This window comes from Pongo abelii, chromosome 13, assembly GCF_028885655.2.
Source record: "Pongo abelii isolate AG06213 chromosome 13, NHGRI_mPonAbe1-v2.0_pri, whole genome shotgun sequence".
Taxonomy (NCBI): domain Eukaryota; kingdom Metazoa; phylum Chordata; class Mammalia; order Primates; family Hominidae; genus Pongo; species Pongo abelii.
In genome coordinates, this window is record NC_071998.2 from 60810524 (window position 1) to 60835078 (window position 24555).

The 24555-nt window shown below is 47.6% G+C and overlaps 1 protein-coding gene and 1 long non-coding RNA gene across 2 annotated transcripts in view; one reads left to right on the top strand and one right to left on the bottom strand.

Moving 5' to 3' along the window:
- KLF9 (KLF transcription factor 9) overlaps nucleotides 1-13172 on the bottom strand; it is a 29827-nt gene extending 16655 nt beyond the window's left edge. Inside the window, exon 1 of the mRNA XM_002819854.5 lies at nucleotides 11373-13172. Coding sequence (XP_002819900.1) covers nucleotides 11373-11877 — 505 coding nt within the window. The 5' untranslated portion in view covers nucleotides 11878-13172. The remainder of the gene's footprint in view (nucleotides 1-11372) is intronic.
- LOC112134905 (uncharacterized) overlaps nucleotides 12789-24555 on the top strand; it is a 47973-nt gene continuing 36206 nt past the window's right edge. Inside the window, exon 1 of the long non-coding RNA XR_008509717.2 lies at nucleotides 12789-12925. This is a non-coding gene — a long non-coding RNA (uncharacterized LOC112134905). The remainder of the gene's footprint in view (nucleotides 12926-24555) is intronic.

The window sequence follows — 24555 nt, forward strand, 5'->3', positions numbered from 1 at the left end:
GATCGCTTGAGCCAAGGAGCATGAGGATGCAATAAGCTATGATTGCACCACTGCACTCCAGCCTGGGTGACAGAGTGAGACCCTGTCTCAGGAAAACCAGCCTGGCCAACATGGTGAAACACTGTCTCTACTAAAAATACAAAAATTAGCTGGGTGCAGTGGCTCATGCCTGTAATCCCAGCACTTTGGAAGGCCGAGGCTGGCGAATCACTTCAGGTCAGAAGTCAAGACCAGCCTGGCCAACATGGTGAAATCCTGTCTCTACTGAAAATACACAAATTAGCTGGGTGTGGTGGCGGGCACCTGTAATCCCAGCTACTTAGGAGGCTGAGGCAGGAGAATCACATGAACCTGGGAGGTGGAGGTTGCAGTGAGCCGAGATTGTGCCATTGCACTCTAGTCTGGGCAACAGAGCAAGACTCCGTCACAAAAAAAAAAAAAAAGAAAAAAGAAAAGACAAAAAAATTAGGCTGGCTGCAGCGGCTCACGCCTGTAATCCCAGCACTTTGGGAGGCCAAGGTGGGTGGATCACATGAGGCCAGGAGTTTGAGACCAGCCTGGCCAACATGGTAAAACCCCGTCTTTACTAAAAATACAAAAATGAGCTGGGTGTACTGGCATGTCCCTGTAGTCCCAGCTACTCAGGAGGCTGAGGCAGGAGAATTGCTTGAATCTAGGAGGCGGAGGTTGCAGTGAGCAAGATCATGCCACTGCACTCCAGCCTAGGCAACAGAGCGAGACTGTCTCAAAAAAAAAAAAAAAAAAAAAAAAAAAATTAAAATAAAATCAATTAGAAAAAAAAAAGAAAAAGAAATGCCTCAGGTTAGAGAAAATAGCCTATGTTTTTCACACTGGGAACCCCCGCTTCAGTGGGATAATGCTCACTGAACAAGCATTTTGGAGCTGGCCATGAGTATGGATTGCAATATGAGAGAAAGCCAGCTGTTTGATTGTCATTCTGCTTATTTTCCTTAAAATGGTAATGGTACAAAACTACTGTAGAATTACGGTAGCACAGGGAGTTAAGTCACTTTTATGTGTTTTTGTTAAGTTGTTTTTAAGCTCTACTTTTTGCCTCTTATGATTTATTACAGTATTTTTCTTGGGCATTGTGCACACTGAATACACTTCTGAATCTTAGTGGGAACTGCCATATAAACAGCTTGTCTTTGCATAGACTAGGCTTTTATCTATTAGCACATAGGGTAATAAATGTTCCTGTAAACACGATTTGTTTCTCTGGACATTAAAATGGACAGACTGGAATTAAAACCAAGTCAATGGCTTTGAAGTTCACCCTGCTGCTGTTATACTTGTTCCATGTGAGGCTTTTGGTATCGGCTTCTAGAACATCCACTCAGGAGGGCCAGTGGGTGTTTGCCTAAGCGTATGTAATACCTGTCAAAATCATCTATCTTCTGCAAAGACCCTTCTGTACATTCACTTATGGCCTATCTTTCGGGTTGAACTCCAGAGATAGTTCAGAGCTCCTTCCCATCAAAAGGAAGAAAAATATATAGAAAAAAAAAATATCGTACTGTTTGCCTCTCATTTTGTCAAACTCTGTTCTTTGGAAAATCCTGTTGGTAGTTATAAATGGGATGATAGCCGGGCATGGTGGCTCACACATGTAATCCCAACACTTTGGGAGGCCGAGGCGGGTGGATCACCTGAGGTCAGGAGTTCAAGACAAGCCTGGCCAACCTGGTGAAACCCCATCTCTACTAAAAATACAAAAATTAGCCTGGCATGGTGGGGTGTGGCTATAATCCCAGCTATTCGGGAGGCTGAGGCACCAGAATGGCTTAACCCGGGGAGGTGGAGGTTGCAGTGAGCTGAGATTGTGCTGCTGTACTCCAGCCTGGGCAGCAGGGCGAGACTTTGTCTCAAAAAAATACAAATAAAAATAAATAACTAACTAAATGGGACGATAGAGAGAATAGGTGTTGGTTTTGCCTGTCTGGCATTTGTTCCCTTCTGGATAATAAATAACACATTAAATTTCCTTTTGGCAACAACCCCTTCCCCATTCTGGATATACGTAATTCCAAGGAGGGTGACCCCACACCTCCAGACCCAGAGATTGGATGTGACCCAGTCATGCCACAGTGATTCATTTCAGGGATGGGGCACACAGTCTGAACTAGTCATGGAGCTTAAAGCCTGGAACTTTTGCTGGAATCTTTGGGAATGGAAAACTGTCTTTCCTTGGGGCTTGCTTAAGTGGCAGGATATGAGTCTGTAACTGTGGGCAGCCATCTCACCACTGTTTGGAGACAGCCCCCAGCAACCCCGTGAATGAGGCTGTAGCAAAAGGCAGCAAAACTGAGCCATGGAGAGGCAGAAACTGAGTGCCTGTATCCACAGACACCGAAACGAGAGCTACCCCTAGATGTGTTTGTAACCTGAACCAATAAAGTTTCATTTTTTTTTATTAAGCCAGTCCCTGTTTGGATTCTGTTGTCCTGACTAATACAGCTTTGGGCCCACAACCAGGTTATTTTTCAATGGGAAGGAAGCAGCTTCTGGATAACTATGGAAAATACAGAGTAGGTGTGGTCAGAGTCCAAGATTTCTGCTGACACTCCTAACCGAGGTTCATGAAAATCAACCATGAGCCAGAGTTAGAACAACAAAAGAGTAGACAGCTGAAGACTGGTAGCTCTGGGACCAAACCCAAGAGAACCACATAAAACACAGGGTCTCTTCCCACTGGCAGAAACCCAAGGGGTCTAGATCACCAAGCATTCATGCCCAACTCCACCCACCTAGGACTAGGACTTTCCTAGACAGACTAGGAAAATTCTAGTGTAACCTTGAACCACGTTAACTAACTCCCAGTCTGATTCCTCCTATTAAATGAGAAGAACAGCACCTTTCTATCTCACAGGATTGCTGTGAGTTTAAATGTGACAATGCATGTAAACCATTTAGCTTGGAACCTGACATATAATAAATGTTAGATATTATCATTATTATCACTATTAGCCACAAAATCCAAAGTGCCTGGTACCAGCATTTTACACAGCTTTTTGCATGTAAGTCACTCAATAATTTAAGTGAATGAGATGGCTGGGTGCAGTGGCTCATGCCTGTAATCCTAACACTTTGGGAGGCTGAGGGAGGCAAATGGCTTGAGCTCAGGAGTTTGAGACCAGCCTGGGCAACACAGTGAAACCCAGTCTCTACAAAAAATGGTGTGCATCTGTGGTCCCAGTTACTTGGGAGGCTGAGGTGGGAGGATTGCTTGAGTGGGGGGGACAGGGGGAAGTAGGGGGGGAGACTGCAGACGTTGCAGTGAGCCAAGATCCTTCATGCCACTGCACTCCAGCCTCGGTGACAGAGTGAGACACAGTCTCAAAATATAACAATAATAATAATAAATAATTTAAGTGAATGAGGCAGTGCTGGACTAATCTGGAATTCTAAACAAAAATTCTAGGAATCAAGGGCTTCCGGAACACACACATAAATTCTTTATTTTTAATTATAATGGTGTGCTAAATGATTTAAACACCTCATCTGAATTAAGCTTCATAACAACTTCATAAATATATAATTACTGAGCTCCATTTTACAGATGAGAAACCTGAGGCTCAGAGAAGGTAAGTAGAGCCTGAGTTGTCATAAATAGAATGGTGGAGACAGGATTCAAAAACCCATGTCAGAAGGACCCGAAAGCCTGTGCTCTGACGACTCTATCTACTGTCTCTGTACTGAAGGTAAAGGCCCCCTCACATTACAGTTCCTCAGTCTTGACTGTTCAATATGAAATAGGTCAGGCCTTACTCTTCATTTCTAACTGCCTGTCTTATGAAAGCTAGCTCTCTGGAAGACAGAGATGGTGAAACTTTTTCTTCTCCCTCTATTTCTTTGGGCCAAGATGATCTGTAATTTTGCTCCCAGTACTAAAATGTCCAAAACTCCCAAGAGAGACTTTTGTGTTTTTGACCATTGCCTATTCCACTGGTTCCCACTTTGGTTCAAGTCAGGCCCTTTGGGAGATACTCCCTTCCACAAGGACGGAGGCTCAGCTTGGAAAAATGTTCAAACTTCATTGAATACATAACACCACTGACTGCATTTCAAATGCTTGTCACTAATTTTGTATGGCTTAAGCTCCCGTCTCTTATTTTAATCTATTTAAATAAATGTCCTCACTTTTTAAAAAGACTCAATCTGGCCAGTTAAGGATTGGCCTTTCTCCTGTTCAAATTCTCCTAGATTCCTTTCTCCTGTTCAAATTCGTGATCATTCTCAGTTTCATTAAAAAATAAACAAATTCAAAGGCCCAGCAGCAGCAGCTCTGGCTTAGATCGTGAGCAAACTGGTTCTCTCAGCTCTAGAACCTTTAGATTTCAGATCCAGATTCTTCAATTCTCATTTCAGGGTTCCAAAGTCAATTATGCCACACTAGAAACTGAGATTAAAAGAGAAGCCTTCGGGCATACCATCAAAAAGGCTTTGGACACACATGGCAATGAATGCCCTTGGAAGGTCCCATGTATTTAAAGAAAAAAAAAAAATGGGTGCTTCTCACTCCCTCAGGGGGGATCACATTCTTATGAATAATAATGTTAGTCCTATTATTTGCTGAGGGGACTGCTTGAGGCTGGGATAAAACAAATGTTTACTTGTGGCCTTAATGCATCAAAAAGGTATTAAAGTTTCAGGAGGATTCCAGGTAGGGAGTGGTAGGAAACCTCTCAGCAGCTCTGCCTTGGGCTGTTAAAGAGAGTGCTGCTCCCATAAAAAGGGCATAGGCCGCCCCAGCTCACTCCACCTCTGCCCTTTCACTTGGTTAATTCCATGAAGCAGCCCTTTAAACTAAGGTGAAAAAGAAAAATGTTAACCATAGACTGAAGTCCCAGGAGAGCAAGGGGGGAAAATAACTCAAATGAAAGTACTGCAAAGAATTCAAAATGAAGGAAAAATTCCTAGGCACCCACAGAGCCAAGCTTGAAGCTAGGGGCTTTAGCATCTTCTGCTGACAAATGCTTCCAAATACCTAGTACCCTCATGAGTTGGTGAGGCTCTGGGAGATTACACAGTATGACCACTCACGTGCTAGTCAAGGCAGAGAGGCGGCTTTTGTGCTTCAAAGCCCTCCAAGTCCCCCCAAAACATTTCAAGAGAACAATCCCCATCTTTCTGAGAGAGGGTGGGGATGTGCTTTCTTAAAGACAAAATGATGGATGTGATGACCTCCCAAGGTCACTTCTAACCTCCAAGCGCTATTCTTTTGATACTAACAACTGCTGCCACCAAGTGCTCTGAGTTAGGCCTAGGCCTGTGACTAACTTTCAACAAAAAGTGGGGCGGAGAGAGACAGCCAGGATTGCTCAAAGACCCCTGAAAGAGGATCTCACTTCTTTCCCTTTTTAACCATCTGTGGGGTTTTTTTCTTCGTCTTCCTTTTGCCCCTCCTTTCTGCGTATGTTGCATAGAAACAGAAAGTGCCTTTGTACCAATTACTAGGCACTAATTTACGCTCTTCAGTGGGCGCTGGGCTTGCTGGAGAAACATTAGGAAAAGGTGGGAGGGTCGGATGTGGGGGAGGATTCTAGCAGTGGAGGAAGGAATGGCATGCTACAAGCTTTTTCTCCAAGCCTGAGAACAGCCAAGGGGAAAGAGAGAGAGAGAGAGAGAAAAAAAAAGAACACAGAAGATTTGGAAGTCAAGACTAACAAATGCGACAAAGCTTTTTTTTTTTTTAAATAAAGAATGCTAATGATCATAAGGCATTCAGAAATCAAACTGATGGGATAGAAAGCAGGCTCCAACTAGAGCATGTCAGATTGTTTTAGGGGCTTCTGAAAGAGTGAAGACTGGGAAATCATCCGCCCACTTTTCTTCTCAATGAACTTACTAAGGAAAACCATTGTCAGCCATTTTCCCAATATGTCATATGATGTTTCTCCCTGGGAAGTTCAATCTGGGAATTTCCCACAGATGTTGCAGAATGACTAGTCCTTGGGATAAGCGTCGACAATTGAGACAGGAATGTAAATCTGACCCTCACGTTCAGAATCCAAGAATTCATTTCCCTGAATCCAAGAATTCATTTCCCTCAGCTTACATCTTTGTGTCTGAAGGTAATGGGGTGTCACCATCCAAGCAGCACTGTATTTACTCTGGTACCTCCCTCTCTCACCCAGGAACCCACTTATACCCCTCCCCTCTCTCTTCTCACCACGCACAGAAGATGTGAGAGGAAAATCAAGGGAAACAGCGTGCGTACTCTGTAATTTGACTCCACTTATGTTTTCTATCGTGAAACTGTAATCTTGCCAGCAGAAGATTCTCAGAGGCCCCCCGACTTTGTCTTTGCTAGGGCAGATAGATAGAGGATGACACAGGACAAATGGGAAATGAGGAAAGAAAGGCAACTGGGTGGCTCCTACCTTGTGACTAGCAATAAGAGCTGTAGGGTCCTAACAGCCTCCAGCCCCAGGGTCAGATTTCTGCAGAGAGCTTGGGCTGGGGGCTGGAGAACAGTCTGGACATCTTTCACTTGATTCAAAGGAGTTTTAGCCTCTTGTCTAAAACCCAGAAACAAATCCTATAGCAAACACTTGCAGCCTTAGAAACCCATCCTCTATAGCTAGAAGACATCTGTATGCAGCCTTTTGCATAGATTGTTATTCTTCCCTAACAGGATACTTGATATCGCTCCTATTGCTGAGTGGGGTGAGGCAGTATCATCTCCCAGGGGGCAAAAATTGGTTCTGTGACAGGTGAAAAAAGTCTTAGCTATTACAATGATTTGTCGCCTTCAGAAGGGGGCATAGTCCAAAAACAGCTCCAGTCTATCTGTGGAATTAAAATGTAATGGGGGAGGCCAGGCACAGTGGCTCACACCTGTAATCCCAGAACTTTGTGAGGCCTAGGTGAGCAGATCACTTGAAGTCAGGAGTTCGAGACTAGCCCGGCCAACATGGTGAAACCCTGTCTCTACTAAAAATGCAAAAAATTTGCCGAGTGTGGTGGCACACACCCATAATCCCAGCTACTCTGGAGGCTGAGGCAGGAGGATCAGTAATAGAGGGGACAATTATGGAAAAAGGGTAGAGAAACAGTTACCTGTGCAAGCCCCACTCAGGCCTAGTTGTACATCTACGTTGGATGAAGCAAGTTGGGTTATGAAATGCCATTCCACATCAGTCTGGGGAGCCCTCTGGAAAGAAGAATGGGGTAGAGAGAATGTGTCCCTAAGGATCCAGGTACAGGGCTTCCGTTCCACTCATGAAGAGAAGAGATGGTGGTAAGGGCTGGGCAGGGCCTACTTAATGGGCAGCCCAGTGAGCTAACGCCCCTTAGTCTAGGGCAAGGCCTTCCTCTGTCCCTAAGGCCCCACCTCCCAGGCAATGAAGTGAGTTTTTCCTCATACCTCTGATGACATCAGACTCTCCTTGACCAAACAGTTGACTCCAAAACCTTTTACAGTAATTAAGGGAGAAGAGTACAAGAAGCTCAGGGCAACCTCATGCCTTTAAGCAAAATTCCCACCTAAGTTAGAGTTGGCTAGTGATGGACATTCCTAGAGGGACCAAAAAAATCTGTTTTCCATATTGGAGGACAACTTCTACTACGGAGGCTGTCCAGGTCCCTCACACCAAGTATGCCAAGGATCCCAAGAATGTGTTTGAAGAGGCTAAGGAGAAGTAGAAGCCGCCACTCCGGGCTTTTGTAGCCCCCATCTCTCCTGGTTTTTTATATGAGCCTCCTTTTGCACTATATATATATATATAAACTGAAAAATATTTTTTCATAGAACTGGGGTTTGATGGTTGGAATTTGGGGTTTTCTGATCTTCAGAATCCTATAACCAGTGTTATCAAACTCAACCCATTGTCACCACTTGGCGATAGCTGACTTAAGCCCCTCCAAAAAGAGAATAAGATGGCACCTGGCACAGAAACAAGGCCTAAGGTTTCTGTCATCCAGATATCAACCCAGCATGATTCAACATCAGCCTGTTCTGATGACTTCTGAGCTGGAATTAGAATGTAGTTGTTTCCTTCTCCAAAGGATAACACTGCCTTTACCACCCGCCCCCCAAAATCTGCCCATACTCTATGTGAAAGGTATCCACAAAGTCAGGAGACTTAGGATAAACTTCATGTTAATTACATTTTCAAATAACATGCTTGATATATTTTCATATAAAATACTCTTAATAGTTCTAAAATTAATCTGAAACAGTATAAATAAATACATCATAAAGTGTCCAAAAAGTCTGGAAACAGGAAAAATAGTATATTTGTTGCGTCTTTTTTTTCTTTAGATTAACAATTGATCCACTGCTTAAACTTTAGAGGTATGTCACCTGAAAAGATCTGGTCTGGTTGAAGAAAAACAAACTGAACATACTATTTGAAAATGTAAATTAACATACTGTTTAAAAATAAGTTTATCCAGTGTTTCCTGATTTTTAAGGTGACGTTCTGTACATTATACACAAACCACATGACCCAGCATTTCTCAAGGGGCTACTGTGTGTGGAACCCTACCAGGTGCTTTATAGATGTTATCTTTGCACAAGAACCTGTGACTTGAGGATAGCAGCCCTATCTTGTGGATTAACAAAGTGAGGCTTAAACAAAGCAGAGGTTACAAACTTAAATGCCAAAAGAGATCTTGTAAGTGATTAAAATACGAGGTACTGCCCCATATCATGATCAGTTCAAGCCAATTGTTGCTAGGCAGGAATTCAGGCCCAGTTTTGCCAGATCTTTTGATTTTTCCAGACAAGCCAGGAATCTGGATTCATGCCATAATCCTCTGATTTTTAGATGTTGGTAACTAATTAAATTTTTATAAACCCTGTGTTGGCCAAGCCAAACAAATCTGCAAAGCAAATTCAGCAGCAAGCCTCCAGTTTGCAAACTCTGAATTAAAGTAACTTGCTTATGGTCTCAAATAAGAAAACAACAGGACAAATCAGAACCCAGCTCAGTCGGCCTCAACTGTGTCGTTCCTCCCAGCACACTACAGAAGTAGCAGCACTGAATTAGAAGAAAATCTGTTTGAATGATTCAACTTCTAAAGCTGGTGTAGAAGTGGTCTATGGAAGTGGCAGCTGTATGTGTCTCTATAAGGAAGTGAGCAAGCTGGAGGGTTTCTTGCGGGAATGTTAGCAGCACTGAGCAAGGGGGTGTGGCAGGGAGTTTAGCTCTTAAAATCTTCACAGAATGCAGACATTCCAAATGCCATCTCTGCCCACCTTCTTGATTTAACACCAGCAGAAAGAAAATTAGGAAAGCTCCTTACCCTATCCTAAAGTCAATTTAAATTGAAGTTGTATCTGAAACTTCCAAATGCATAAGACCTCCAAGTCTCTTATTTAAAGTAACCTTAACACATACCTCCTCTAGCAGGAATACACTTCTGACAATGTTAACCCAGGCTGAGGTTTTGTTCAACCATGCACTAAGATTAGAGATCCCCAAAACATAGGCACCTGCAATCACCATATCCCTAGGTTCAAAGGACTGACTGTAGCACTTAAAGCTGAATGAACATCTCACTTCGTTTTCCACTCCTGACTGGGAAAAAGGTTCTCCTGAAACAGCTGAGCCGAATGACTTGCCTTATGGAGAATTAAGGAGCAGCACGCATGCACGCACACAGAAGCAGCCATTTCTATAAATGCCTAAGAAAAATCACTCAGCCGAATGGCCCAGAACGCTGGAAACCCTATTCCTGAGTCGGACAGACTCTGGCAGCTCACAGAAGAACTGCAGGCCTCCCTGGCTGCACGACTGGGCAGCTCCCTGAAGGAGAAAATGCCTTTGCTCAAGGTGGCAGTGGGTGTCGATGGGAACAACTGAACTCCGGAAACATGGCTGACACAGCCAGGCCCGCCCAACAGCTGTTGGTGAGTAACACCCTCCAGTTAATATACCCCTACTTCACCCCCAGAGCCACACTAAAGGTCACATCCCCCAACACAGGCACATGCCTTTCAGCAACCTTACAGATACAAGCCTTAAAACGTGCTGTTTTATGGCAACCTAAATGATGACCCCAAACAGAACCTGATTTTGCATTAACCATGGAGGAAATTCAGTCTGATTCCGGTGCCAGCAGCCACCTCCACAAGAACAAGTTTCCAAAGGAAATGGAATGAGAAGCAGTTACGTGGCCTTTCTTTTAAAAAGCAAAGCAAAACAAAACAAAAAACCCCAATCAAGTATCATTATTTTCCATGTATCATTTTTAAACCACAGGCCCAAGACCTCATCTTAAAAGTATCGAAGTATTACACCAAAAAATGACAACATTTTTCCAACTAACTCCAACAATACCCTCTCAAGCACGGTGTCACAGGACAGAGGCAAAAGGCTTATCTGAGAGGACCAGGCCCCGCTACCTCTGAATGGCGCTTGTAAAAGAAGCGTTCCGAAGATGGTCAAGACAGCATGTCCAAATGTGAATGCTTTCCAACTTTTACCGTTCATGTTAAACACAACCAAGAGAATTGGATGACCCAGGTCCCTGGAAGTCTCCAAAGCCCATTTTAAAAGGCAGATAGATGTCTTTCTGGCCACATTCATTTGTACGGCCATGCCTCTCACCCTCCCTGGGAGGAACTATTCCCTGAGGCCTCCAGAACCGCCCAACATTCATTACCAAGCCTTGACCTCCGGCAAGGACCACACCTCCCTGCAAACCGCGATTCACGGGTGGAGGGTGCGACCTAAGTCACATGGCCAAAAAAAAAAAAAGTCAGCTCTGAAATCTGGCTCATTAGGAGGACTAATGAGTGAAGTTAACCACCATTACTTGATCAGACTCCTTTGCTGCCTGAAGCCGGGTTATTTTAAATCTCTCGGGGGACTCCTGGCCAAATTTAAAACCACCTTGGCAAGCCCAAAAAAGTAGCAGGCATCCAGTTAAATGAGTCCTTAGTCATCCCTAAAAGGCTCGAAGTAAAGTGCGCCGCGTCCCCCCTCGGTTTCAACCACTTCTCTGCAACCCGACAAGAGAATTAAATAAAAGATACGCCATCTGACTTCCCCGCTGCCAGCGTCTCCCAGGTGGGGTGGCCCCACCGTGGCGGGGTGCGGGAGTCCCGGGGGCGGGGCGGGACAGGGGAGGGGCGGACACCACTCCCCGCGAAGCCACGCACCGCACTCGCTCTACCCGCCAGTTTAAGGCTCTCCATGGCTCCCGGAGGCCGGGGACAATTAAGGAGAGAGTGAGCTTTCCGCCAATGCACATTTAAATTATTTAAAGAGTTAAACCGCATCTTATCCAACATGTTTGCACCCTTTCGGCCGAGAGCAGTGTCCCGAACGCCCAGGAACGCTGCCTGGCCAAAGGTTAACTAACCCCAGAGCTCCGGGGGAGAGGGCGACGCCGCTAACCTGTATGCACTCTGTAATGGGCTTTGAGATGGGAGGATTTTCCATAGACTTTCCCACAGCCACTGTAGGGGCACTTGTGCCTCTTTTCGGAGGCGTGTTTCCCCTTCGCAGCCACTCCAGGGTGGAGGAGGGAAAGCGGGCTGGGCGCGCTGCCAGGATCCTGTCTCTCCTCCGGGCTGTGGGAAGGACTCGACCCAGATTCGGTGGTCACGTCGCTGTCGGATCCCATATCCTCATCTGGACTTTCCAGACTGTCGCTGCACACGGAGGGGGTCTGGATGGGTCGGTACTTGTTCAGGTCCAACAAGCTCTTGGCGATGGTGACCAGTGTGCAGTAATCCTTCCAGGTGTCCCCCGGGTCACCGTGCTCCTTGGTCACCTCGCGCTCAGGTAGTCGCAGCCGCTCGGCGTCCGGAGCGACCCCATGCTCCGGCACCGCAGCGCGGTTCGAAATGGAAACCAGACACTGGGCAGCCACGAAGTCCATGTAGGCGGCCGCGGACATGGTGCGGGCGACGGCAGCCCAAGGCGGCGCGGCCAAACTTGGCGGTGGCTGCGGAGGTTCGGCTCGCCCTGCCCTGGCCTCGGACGACAAGCGCGGCGCGGCGCGGCACGGCGCGGCGGCCAAGGGGGCGGGGGCGCGGGGCGCTTCCGACTCGCAGGAGCGCCGAGGCGACCTCAGCCCCTCATCTTTACGTAACCGGCAGCGCCTCCGCACGCAGCATCCACGGCCCCGGGCTCCGCCGCGCCGCCGCCTCTAGCCGCCGCCCCTGCCCCGCGCCGGCCGCGATCCCCTGACGGGCGCGCCGGCCCCTCTGAGCCGGCTCCCTTGGAAAGATGCCACACGTGGCGGTCGCAAGTTTATTCGACTGAAAACGCCCCCGAGGCGCTGGGAGAGGAAACTGCAAGAGAGGTGCACGCCCTCGGCCGCCTCTCCGTCGAGCCAAAGCCCCAGGACATTCACCCGATCACCCCGACGCGGGTGGCGAGGGCCCCGCCGAGCGCCAGGTCTAAGAGACACTTTTTCCCGAGTCCACTGACGGCTTCTGAGCCCCTGCTCCGGCCGGTCCGCACCGTTCCGGCATTCTCTTGCTCAGTAACAATTTCGCAGAATCCCATCACGTCACAAACCAAACCCCCTCCAATTGGCCAGTGGGGAGGGTGATTCAACTCTGTTTACTTTCTCCCCCTGCCAGTCAGAACGGCCTTCGGTGGAGAGGTGCGTCTAGAACTGAGGCGTGCGGCCAATCCGACTGTTCCATTTCGCTGCCTCGTGCTACCCCTACAGCCTCGAACACTGACATTTAAAAGGGTAACAGCTGGGAGGCAGGGAAGGGGCAGCCGCACACTTTCGGAGTGCCTCGCGGTCCCGTGGCCGGTCCGGGCCTCCTGGCTCACGTTCCAGCTTGCGGAGCTTTGGGACACATCTTCCCTAGTCAGTTGCGCTCGTTCCTATGGCAAAAGAGAACTTCAGCTTCGGTTTTCCAGCTCCCAAACAGTTAAGTGACTTCCTGCAAACGCTACAGTCCCAGCAACCAGCCTTCCAATCAAAAGTAAGTTGGTTGATGTCACTGGCATTGGCTCGGCCAATCAGAAGGGCGTTCCGAAAGCAAGCGCTCGACACTTGTAAACGCGAAGAGCTGTAGTGAAACTGGACACATCTTTGTATTTTGTGTTGCTGGTAGTAAATTTGAGTTATGGATGAGAGGACAGGGGTGATGAATAAATGCAGTGTGAATCTATAATTTAAAAAACCCCATTATGTCAGGATAAGTCCAAGAATAAACACAAATGAGTAAGAATTCGTTTTGTTATATATTTTTTGGATGCAGCATACTTTGGGGCAGATGTTTAAAAATTCTTCCATCCAATACATTAACTATGACCAATTCATCTTAAAAATGCAGTGCTAACAAAAGTTCTGGTTTTACAGCATAGCCTTTTTACTGCCTGAGATTCTTTCATTGAAACATCCCATCTTTGCTTGTCATAGCTCTTAATTCCTCTACTTCTTCGGTGCAATTTAGTCTAAATAAATTCTTTTAGCTTTATTTGGAAGCTATTTTTAACCCACTTTCAGAAAAACGGAGACAAAAACCATTCATTTGTGTAACTTTTATAAAAAACCCACCATTCTTAGCTCTTTTTCTTTCCAGAGCCCCTGCATGGTTTTTAGGACATGTTTCTCTTCCCTCACTTCACAAATGTGGAGACTGAGTTACAGAGAAGTGACTTATTTATCTTATTAGACAGATAATGACAGAACTCAATAGAAACCACAAGTCTCCTGATTTCTAGCTCTTTGTGCTTGCAGCTAAGCCCTTTTGGTTTTGTGAAATATTAACTGTGCGGAACAGATTTTTAGGGACTGGAACAAGCCGGAAATCCTTAGCCATGGACTACTGTGGCATTACTTGGTCAACAATTAGTATGGGTCTTGGAGTCTGATTAACTTGGTTTACCCCTCCGTCTGAATTAACGATGTGGTTGTTTTCCATCTTGATAGCTAGAAAAGAATCTAGGGCTAGTTCTTTTTGCAAGAGGCATACTGTCAGCACAATTCATTAAAAATAATTCACTTTCGTGAATGTGAGAGGTACCTGATTCTATGTGATGCGGATTCAGTGAGTTCCAACCCTGACCCCCACTGGATATTAACCTTTGTTAAGAGAAAGTTACACCAGGTTCTGGTCTCCAAGGGAAGGGTCTCAAATTGACTCTACCAATTTGAGGTCTACAGTAGTTTCTTTTGACTTTGTTTTTAAAGTGGCACATCAAAAAAAAAAAAAAAAAAATTAAAAAAAAAAGTTAGCCAGGCATGGTGGCTCGCACCTGTAGTCCCAGCTACTCAGGAGGCTGAGGTTGAAGGACTGCGTCAGCCTAGGTCAAGGCTGCAGTGAGCCCTGATTACACCACTGTACTACTCCAGCCTGGGCAACAGAGCAAGGCCCTGTTTTTTTTTTTTTTAAATCATAACTAAGGGTGGCTCAGGTAAGTAAGAGTATAATAGATTTTAATTAAAAAATAACAAACCTGACAAGAACAGTTCAATAAAAGTGTACAGCTTAAAAAAATAAAGAAAACAACAACAAAAATATTAAAGTGGTACAGGGAAGATACTGCAGTAGGTGACTGCAGGTGGAAGAAAGGTGTAGATAGGGGATACTGGGCAACCAAGAATAGCATCACCATCAGCATCATTATCACTGACCCCTTTCATGGAGGGCTTACTCTGTGTCAGGCCCTGTACCAAGCACCCTGCATGCATCCCTGTAAGGTAGGCATACAGTGTATAAAAAACTCCAAGCCATCTTGGAGTTCTTGCATTTTTAGAACTTAATCTCTTAATTTTAGAAAAGAATTCACTGAAGCCCAGGGGAGTTTGCCTACTTCATGATTTTTCTGGGACAAATTCTGTCCCCTAGGATACATGATCACTTAGAAATTGCACCTTTGCCTGCCTCCTTAAGGCCCAGTGCACATACCAGCGGGATCTCTCCAGGATCCCTATGATCATGGCCTGTACAGCCCCTCAGACTTGCATTTTAACTGGGATTGTACTGGTGAAACAGACTGCTCGGGCCTGGACATCTATAGACAGCCCTAGGACCACCATCATCATTATTCCAGAATAGAGGAAAAGTCTATATCTTTCCTTGAAGATTATATAATCCAGGAATTTGAATACATCAATCACTTTAGGTTTTTTAAAAATATAAACTTTTCCCTTCCTTACTCCTTGCCATCTTTTCTTTAATTCCCTTTAATTTCACTTTGTTTGAACTGGACATAAACACTGAATTCTCCAAACTCACTCATTTCAGAGTTACAAAAGAAAGTAATAAAAGAAAACTGAGATTTCATCTACATGAATTTCTCACACATTTACAAACATAACTGCTGCTTGACTTGATTTAGAATATCTTTTTAAACCCAGCAATTCTAGAACTGTAGAATGCTTTCTCTTTTTTCTCCTTTTCCACTCATTCATTCTCCAGATATTTATGTTCCTGGCAATGAGCTAGGCATGGGGGAATACAGAAATGAAAAGAGACTCTGTCCTTCATGAAGTTTATATGTTAAAAACATATATATAAAATAACATATCAGCAAATAATTTCTCTGTTAGGATTTTTTTCTTGTATTTTCAACAGTGAAGTTTCCTTGGGGGTGTTGGAATGTGTATTATAATAGTTTAATGATTAAAACCAGCTTGGGCTGTTTTGCCAGCATGTGGTTGTCCCAATTAAATGTTGGCAAAATAAGTGATCCCAAATTAATATGAATCATTCCTAATTAAAAGAATTTATCACTAAAGTATATATTATGCCACATAGATGTAAGAGGTCTGTTTTCCCCCAAGTTAGTCTTTGTAAATACACATTTTCAAATCCAAACAAACCAACTGGAAGGAGCATGAAAATTCAGACTATAAGTATGCTTCTAGTTTATGCTTTCCTCTCTAAATTCTGCCTAAGAATTTGCTTTATTATCCAAGTTCTCAAAACAATGGCTTATGGGCCTGTAGCCAGAACATATAAGCCTTGTTTTCTGTGCATCCTAAAATAATTACAGTATTATCATTATTAGCTCTCATAAGAAGTAGTGCCTACAGTCAGCTGGTTCAGCGTTGTAGACCACTGTGAGGAGCTGGCCTCTGGGTCTGAGATAAACTCTGTAACCTCAGGCAATCTCTGGGAGCTATTTCCTTATCTATAAATTGATGAGATTAGATTAATAAATCTCCAATAGTTCCTCCCAAACTCCAAACACTCAAGGGATCTAAAACAAAAGAAAAAAAAATCCTAGAGAAAAAAACTGGGGCAAGACTTGGGTTCTTTAAATACCATCTCATCTGCTGTACATCTACAAATATTGCTCTTTATGGCAGTGAAGGTCAGAAAACCTTAAATCAACATTTAATGGATAGCAGACACAAATATAAATGTGTTCAAAATCCCTTCCTTAATTTTATGGTCTCGATTTTTCTTTCTTCAAGCTGGTTTGTAGAAAGTGGAATGGGGGTTCAAATAACCTATTCTTTTTCCGTGGTAAATTTTATTATTTTATTTATTTATTTATTTTTGAGACAGAGTCTCGCTCTGTCGCCCAGGCTGGAGTGCAATGGCATGATTTCGGTTCACTGCAACAACCCCAGCCTCCCGGGTTCAAGCGATTCTTCTGCCTCAGCCTCCCCAGTAGCTGGGATTACAGGCGTGCGCCACAATGCTCGGCTAATTTTTGTATTTTTAGTAAAGATGGGATTTCGCCATGTTGGCCAGGCTGGTCTCGAACTCCTGACCTCAGGTGATCCGCCCACCTCGGCCTCCCAAAGCGCTGGGATTACAGGCGTGAGCCACCGCGCCTGGCCCAAGGTAAATTTTTCACCCTAGCGGGGAGTAAGGTATTTCCTGGCATATGCAGCACAGATTCCCAGGCCCCTCCCCTGGAGATTTTTATTCAAACTGTGCCCCAAGGCAGGGTTTCCCCATTTTGCAGGGTGGAGCTAATCACCTGGCGCTCGATTTAAAATACAGATTGCCGGGTGTCACCCCTGCTCAAGGACCAGGGAAGTTCGGGCTAAAATCACACTCCGTAGGTATTGGGTTCTGCCAGTTCTGGCTTTTCTCACTCTTTCCTGCTGGGAAGCGTGGACCGTGCCGGGCAGAACTGCCAGCCTCCAGGCGGGAAGGAAGGAGGAGAACAGATGGCTCACTAGGGGTAGAGGATCACGTGTTGGACCTCATTCTGGGCTGGATCCAGACCTCTCCCTTTCAGGGCCCAGCCCCTCCGGCTCCAGCGACCCCACCTAGGCACACGGAACATGTGTGGAGGAAACCAGTGTTCATTTTGTTGAAAGCAGGGGAATTAGAGAAGGAGGCGAGCTTGAGGAGGGGAGAGGCGGGGCTAAAGGGATAAAGCTTCCAACAATGGCGATGTTCCTGGATTTTGAAATACAATCAGGTAAAGCCCGATCTGGTGGAACGCCCGTGGCCATAATGACAGCTAACACCCAGGGGCTGGAGGGGGAAGGGAGCTCAGGCAAGCGCGAAAACTTGCACGCCGCCCTACTTTGCTCCCGCCCCACTTAGCAGCCTTCCGCAAAACTCCAGCCCTCTCCTCTGCAGCGCAGAAAGGCCGCCCGTTCATGCATATGCAGGAGGATAAGTTTAGCTCGCAGCCCCCCGCGCTCCGACCGGCCCAGCGCGGCGCTCGGTGAATCACCCGCGCTCGGGGGCGGGCGCTCGGCTCCGGCCGCGGACTGGCGGGCGACTCAGCCACTCCTGGACCGCGCGCCCCGGCCTGGCATCGCCCTTTTAAAAAGTCTTCCGCAGGCGGCCGCCGCCGCAGCAGCCTGAGGAGGCGAGTTCATCTGAGGACAGTCCCAGTTCTCAGAAATCCCTTCCCTGATGGAACATCAAGCTCCCTTTACTGCAGTTGAACAAACTGCCCTAGATTGGGGGACCAGGAACCCGCCCCAAACTCGTGCAAGGAGCTCCGGGCGCCCACGCCCACGTGAGCTAACCTTGAAATTAGCCCCTGCACCCGCGAGCGCGGGGGTGGGAGTGGGCGGGGACCGGGGGGGAGCCCCGCGCGGCCCAGGCCCTTGCTTTGCGCTCTCCGCGTGCACGTACCGCCCCCGCCACCCTGTTTCATAACTCTGGCGGTGTTGCATTTTTTTTTTCTTTTAATCTCCCGGGTAGATGGGTGTGGGGTGCGTGTGTTGGGGAGAGGGCAGGGCACCTTGGCCACCTTCCATCCCCCACGCCCGCGAGGAAGAGGAAAACCTGCCCTGCGGTCCTCCTGGGAACACTGCAGAGTAGGGTGTCGAGATGACATCAGCTTCTAAACATAGCCAGCACCGCACCGCACCCCAACTCCATGGGCTGCGGGGGTGGGGAGGGAGTGGGGGAGGCGGGTGCTGCTGTCCCCAGGCGGGGCGTGGCGGGCAGGCCGGCCAGGCTGTGCGGGAGGAGATGACTTTGCAGGAATTGCGCTCCCAGAGTTTGCAGGCAGATCTTTCCGGCGATGGCCCGGCCAAGGGGTTAGGAAACATTCCTGCCATTCCGTGCTCTCCCCTACCCCACAAGAACCACACGCACGCACACACGCACTCTTGGATCGAATGTGCCTTTATTTATAAATCAATCCAGCCCCAGCCCAGGTTCGGTCCGGTCCCGGGAGCACCCGCGCCCCGCGTCTGCCTTCAGGCTAAGCCTGCGAGGGGGTCGGTGCGGCCCTCCCAGTGAGTCAGAATGGGCTGTGTTTCCTGTGGTTGTTGTGGAACAGTTTGTCCTTTTTACTCCCCGCCCCCCCCCGCCCCGTCTCCACCCCCTTGGTAAATATAGCGCTCACGTTTCATCATCTCTTTGTCCAACGAGTGCCAGACACCCCGGCCCGCGGCCCCCGCCGCCTCCCTCCTCCTCTCCGCTCGGTTACCTCGCATAACCCCGCGCGGGCAGGCACCGGGCAGCAGCTCTCCCCGCGGCCGCGCCCGCCCGGCACCCAGCGCTTCCAGCCGCAGCACACCCCCCACCCATTCTTCTCCCCTCCCCTTCTTCCAGTTCCCCCTTCTGTACGGCCCCCATGCTCTCGTCCCACCCCCTCTACTCGGCGTCCGGGAACTGGGTCGAGACGTGTGTGGGTGTAGGGAAGTGGATAGCCCTTTTCCGAGTCGTAGGCGTCACCCCTACGCGCAGGCCCAGGCCCAGGCCCAGTGCTGGATCCTGCACTTTCCCAACCTCCCCCTCCCAAGTTCCAAGGTTGCCCTCTGTTCCCCTCCCGAGCGCAGGTGACAAGCTGCTGAGACAGTGTCTGATTCACCGACAGCTGAACCAGCTACTGGTACTTGGGGGTGGGCGTTTGCTGAACCGTTTCCCTCCCACCTCCCCCAACCCCCTACCCCGGTGGGGAGCGGGCTGGAGGGTCGAAAGAGTCAAGGTGGATGACAGCCGAGAAGTGCGTGCCCGCTCTTCCCTCTCTCCCTCCTCCTCCCAGTTTCATTTCCACACATACAGCCACCCACCGGGGACCGGAGGCGGTTAGTGTTCTCTGAACGCCGGGAACTGGCTCTCTCTGTGGTCTCCTGTTTACTTCCCTCCTCCTCTTTTCCCCTCCCTTCTCCCCGCCCCCATCTCCCAGCGCCGCTTCCCGCCCAGAGCAGCTGGGAAACCTGCAGCTGAACACTGCAGTCATGGGACTTCCCTGGCCCCGAGCTGTGACCCAGGTTTGCCCTGTCCTGTCCTGTCCTGCCTTGCCCTGTGTCCGCTTTTTTGGGGGCACTTCTTTGCCCTGAAAATGGCCTTGGGGCTCCCTATCCAGGAACGTGGAAGAGGTGACTCCTTCTCTCCCCCTTCCTCTCCTCCTGACTCCCCTGCCAGCTACCTTCCTGTGGGGGCCCTGCCTGGCTGTCTTTTTTGGCCAGGATTCTGGGCCACCCCCACGAGTGGCCACCTGTCCAGGGAGAAGTGGTGAGACAGCTAACGGTGTGTAAGAACTCTGCATCCAGGATGCTGCAGAGCTGGCTTCTTTGCCATCACAGACTGTCCTGTTCGTAACAGGGTGCCCAAAATTCCCTGCCGACCAAGGTTTTCAGGCAGAACCCCAAAACCTGCTCCTAGAGACACACCCTCTCCTTATGGAGTCTGGCAAAACCTTTCTTTTCAAAGCTTGCTTCCCAGCGGGGAAGAATGAAGCCTCTCTCCCTAAGTAAGCTGAATGAACAAAGGACTCCAAGGAGGCCGAGGGGGATCCAGCTCTGGGTGCCGCCTGCCTGAAGTTCACCCCATTTAAAAACCACCTCTTCACCACCACCCTCTGCTCCACTGCCATGGTTACCAGCTCCCTGTCCTTCCCAGCACAATGTTGCACAGAGGCAGAAACAAACAAGGACATTTAAAATGTTCTTTTAAATATCCAAAACACTGCCTTGGTATTTTGGTAGCAGAGAAGAGGGAATAAAAGTCCTGACTGTTTGCTGGTTTCCTTCTGACCCCACGACCCTGAAAAAATCCTTACCCTGGATGGCCTCTCAGCTGCCAAAAGAGGGAAGGAAGCTTGGTGAGATACTAGAGAGTGGAATTCAGAACAAACCCTTGGCAGGAGAATTATTCACCAAGTTAGACTCTTCTTTCTTCCCCCTCCACCCCAGCTGCTTTGAAGTACCTGCCATCAGACTATACCACCTCCGCTTTGTGGCTGTCATCTGCAGGCTCTCCTGCACTCCCCCTCATTCCCTGAAGATTCTAGCACCTGACTCACAGTCCCCCACCTCCACCCAACTCCTATTAACATTTTTGGTGAATTCAGCATCCCAGTAGATTAATGACCTATCTGAAACCCTGGTACCTGAACTGCAATCATTTTTTTCCTCCACCCCACTGTCACATGGGTATCCTCAATCTTTTCATCACCAAATAACAGCAGCACCTCTGACCATCATCCTCCTTGGTGACCAACACTTCTTTCTCTCCCAGCTTATTTGCTCAAATAACCACATTTGAACAATTCTTTGACCCTATTTTAACTTCCAGTCTACTTTTTCACTGTCTGTCATTGACCTTTCATTCTTACATCTCTCCTACCCACCTTGAGATTTCATGGTCTCCCACTATATCATTCTTTCACATGCACCTCCCCCTGCTCTCTCATTCCTGGGACCATCTGGCCAAACTCTTGATTCTGTCCAGCTTAACACACTGGACAAAAATGACAGGGCTAACTGTTGTCACTCTAAATTTATGATCATACATCTCAAGTGGGCTCTCAACACTGTCCGTGTGCATTTCCCTCGTCAGTTTACTTTCCCACACTCTGAAATGACTATATTGCACCTTCTCTCTTCAAACTTCCAACACCCCTCCCTTCCTCACTCTGAGCTGAGAAACTTGCTGCTTATTTTACTGAGAAAATAAAAGCAATTTGACAAGAACTACCTCCTCTTCCCACCATCATATCTTCCATCCTACCTACCTTTCCACCCAGACGCTGCCTTCTCTCTTGTCACCTGATATACTGTTCCCTGCTCCTGTCTAAGGCAAATCCTTCCATGTGGCACCAGGTTCCCTTCCCCTCTAGGCTATTTAATGACTGTTTCTAAAATTACCCCATCTCCTGCTTATCAAGTTGTTGCTCTATTCTAAATCATTCACTTCAGCACAAAAAAGTGTCCTCCCTCCTGTCTTTACATGTATGCTTGTGCGTGTGTGCCCCCTTGACCCCATATCCTCCTGCACTGTTACTCCATTTGCCATCTTCCTTGTATGCAGACATCTCAAAGTTACCTCTATGTACTGTCTATATGTGCACACCCCCTGTTCTCCTTTTATTTTTATCTTTATTTATTTATTTTTGAGACGGGGTCTCACTCTGTCGCTCAGGCTGGAGTGCAATGGCATGATCTCAATTCACTGCAACCTCTGCCTTCCGAGTTCAAGTGATTCTCCTGCCTCAGCCTCCTGAGTAGCTGGGACTACAGGTGTGCACCACCATGCCTGGCTAATTTTTGTATTTTTAGTAGAGACAGGGTTTCGCCATATTGGCCAGGCTGGTCTCGAACCCATGACTTCAGGTGATCCACCCGCCTCAGCCTCCCAAAGTGCTGGGATTACAGGCGTGAGCCACCATGCCCGGCTCTCCTCTCTCGATCTCACACCAATCAGACGTTCATCTCTGTCACTGGACTGAAACTACTCTTCTCAGGATCACGGATGACCTCCATGATGCCAAGTCTATTGGGCAGTTATTTCACTTCACATCACAGCAAAGAACACTAAGGAGTGGACAGTGAAGTACAGGAAAAGAGAGACTATGGTGTCCTAGAAGCCAAGTGAAGAAAAAGAAGAGAGGTGGATTCCTTCTTTTTCTTCTTTGCTACTTTCAGTTCTTCTCCTGGCTTTCTCTCTCTCTTTTTTTTTTTTTTTGGACAGAGTTTCACTCTTGTCACCCAGGCTGGAGTGCAGTGGTACGATCTCAGCAGCTCACTGCAACCTCCGCCTCCCAGGTTCAAGCGATTCTCCTGCCTCAGCCTCCTGAGTAGCTGGGATTACAGGCATGTGCCACCATGCCCAGCTAAGTATTCTATTTTTGGTAGAGATTGGGTTTCACCATGTTGGCCAGGCTGGTCTCAAACTCCTGACCTCAGGTGATCTGCCCACCTCAGCCTCCCAAAGTGCTGGGATTACAGGCGTGAGCCACTGCTCCCGGCCTCCCCGGGCTCTCTTAAAGTCGAGTTGCCCTGGAGCCCTGTCCTTGTGTCTTTTCCACATCCATACTCACTCCCTTCCTGGTTTCGTGCAGCCTCAAGGCTTTAATATCTTCAAGGCTGGTGCTGTGGTTCACACCCATAATCCCAACACCGTGGAAGGCCAAGGTGGGAGGATTGCTTGAGCCCAGGAGTTGGAGGCTGCCATAATCTATGACTGCACCACTGCATTCCAGCCTGGGTGACAGGCTTTAATACCTTTTACATGCCAGGGATGACCCAATTTTTATATTTTTATCTTCAATTCACACCTTTCTTTCTTGCTTGCTTGCTTGCTTCTTTCTTTCTTTCTTTTTGTTTGTTTGTTTTTTTTTTTTTTGGAGTCTTGCTCTCATCCAGGCTGGAGTGCAGTGGCGTGATCTCAGGTCACTGCAACCTTTGCCTCCCGGGTTCAAGGGATTCTCGTATGTCAGCCTCCCAAGTAGCTGGGATAACAAGCGCTCACCACCATTCTCAGCTAATTTTTGTATTTTTAGTAGAGACAGTGTTTTGCCATGTTGGCCAGGCTTGTCTCAAGCTCCTGACCTCAAGTGATCCACCTGTCTTGGCCTCCCAAAGTGCTGGGGTTACAGGTGTGAACCACCACGCCTGGCCCACACCTGTCTCTTGAGCTTCACACGTGACCATCCAACTATCTAGTCATCATTTCCACTTGAATATATGATGGACATCTCCAACTCAACATATTAAAATTGAACTGTGATCATTCCCTCCTAATGCATGGCTCTATTGGCAGCTTTTCCCATGTTAGATAGAGACACTCCTGTGCTTCTGGTTGCTCAGGACAAAAGCCAATGAGTTATCCTTCATCTCTCTTTTAAATGGATACCCATACCCCATAGCCAATCATCCGTCAAGAACTCCTATTAGTCCTATGTTCCAAATATCTCCATAACCCGGCCCTTCTCACCTTCACTGCCATGCCGTGCCCCTTCCTCTCTTGCCTTGATAACTGCAGGAGCCTTCTAGCTGCTCTGCCTGCCTCCACCCTTGACCTTGCTTCTCTTCTCAACACAACTGCTAAGAGCTAAGTGCTCTTCTTAAAATACATGTCAGGTCACAGCACTCTTTTGCTCAAAACACAGCCGTGACTCTGGTCTCACTCAGAAACTGCTGCTGTCCTCACAGTGGGGTAAACCTCCTTGTGAGCCCGAAAGGAGACGTCCTGGTCTCCCCTACCGCACTCCATTCCTCACTCTGCTCCAGCCCCACTACCCGCCTTGCTCATCTGGGAATTAACCAGCTGGACTCCTGTCTTACAAGCATTCACAGTGGCTCTTCCTTCTACCTGGAATGCCCTTCTCGAAGATCTCAGCGTGGCTCACACCCTGACCTTCACTGAGTCTTTGCTCACATGTCCCCTCCTAAGAGAGGTCTGTCCTGGTTGGGAGGTACTCCTGGATCTGGAGGTGGATCTCCTTCTCCTGAGTCACATGGGGAAGGTATGGCAGATGGGATGTTCTTGGAAAGGAAGAACTCATCCTTCTTCCCACTAAGCCTCTGCAACCAACCCACCGTTCTTCTGCAACATGCTCCATCCACTTCATTCACCTTTTCTCTCCATGGTCACCAGAGATGAACTTGCTTTATGCTTAAGTCTAGTCTTCAGTATTACTGGGGACTTCTGGTCCATTTCTCCTTTCAGTTGGCCAGCAGTTTAGAGAATGAGGGGATTTATTCTTTTCAGTTTAAATCTGGAAAATACTATATAAATGTAAGCCCTGGTGTGTTCTCATGAGGAGGCACTTACTGAGGAAGTGCATAAGCCCCAGGGTCAAGCTGCCTGGACTCTAGCATTTCAGTTCTGTCGTACATCAGTTCTATGAAACTGGGCAAATTACTTAACTGCTTTTAAAGTTTCTTCATCTGAAAGAGGGTAAAAATAGGGCAGAAATACAGTGTTGTTGTGAGTATAAAATG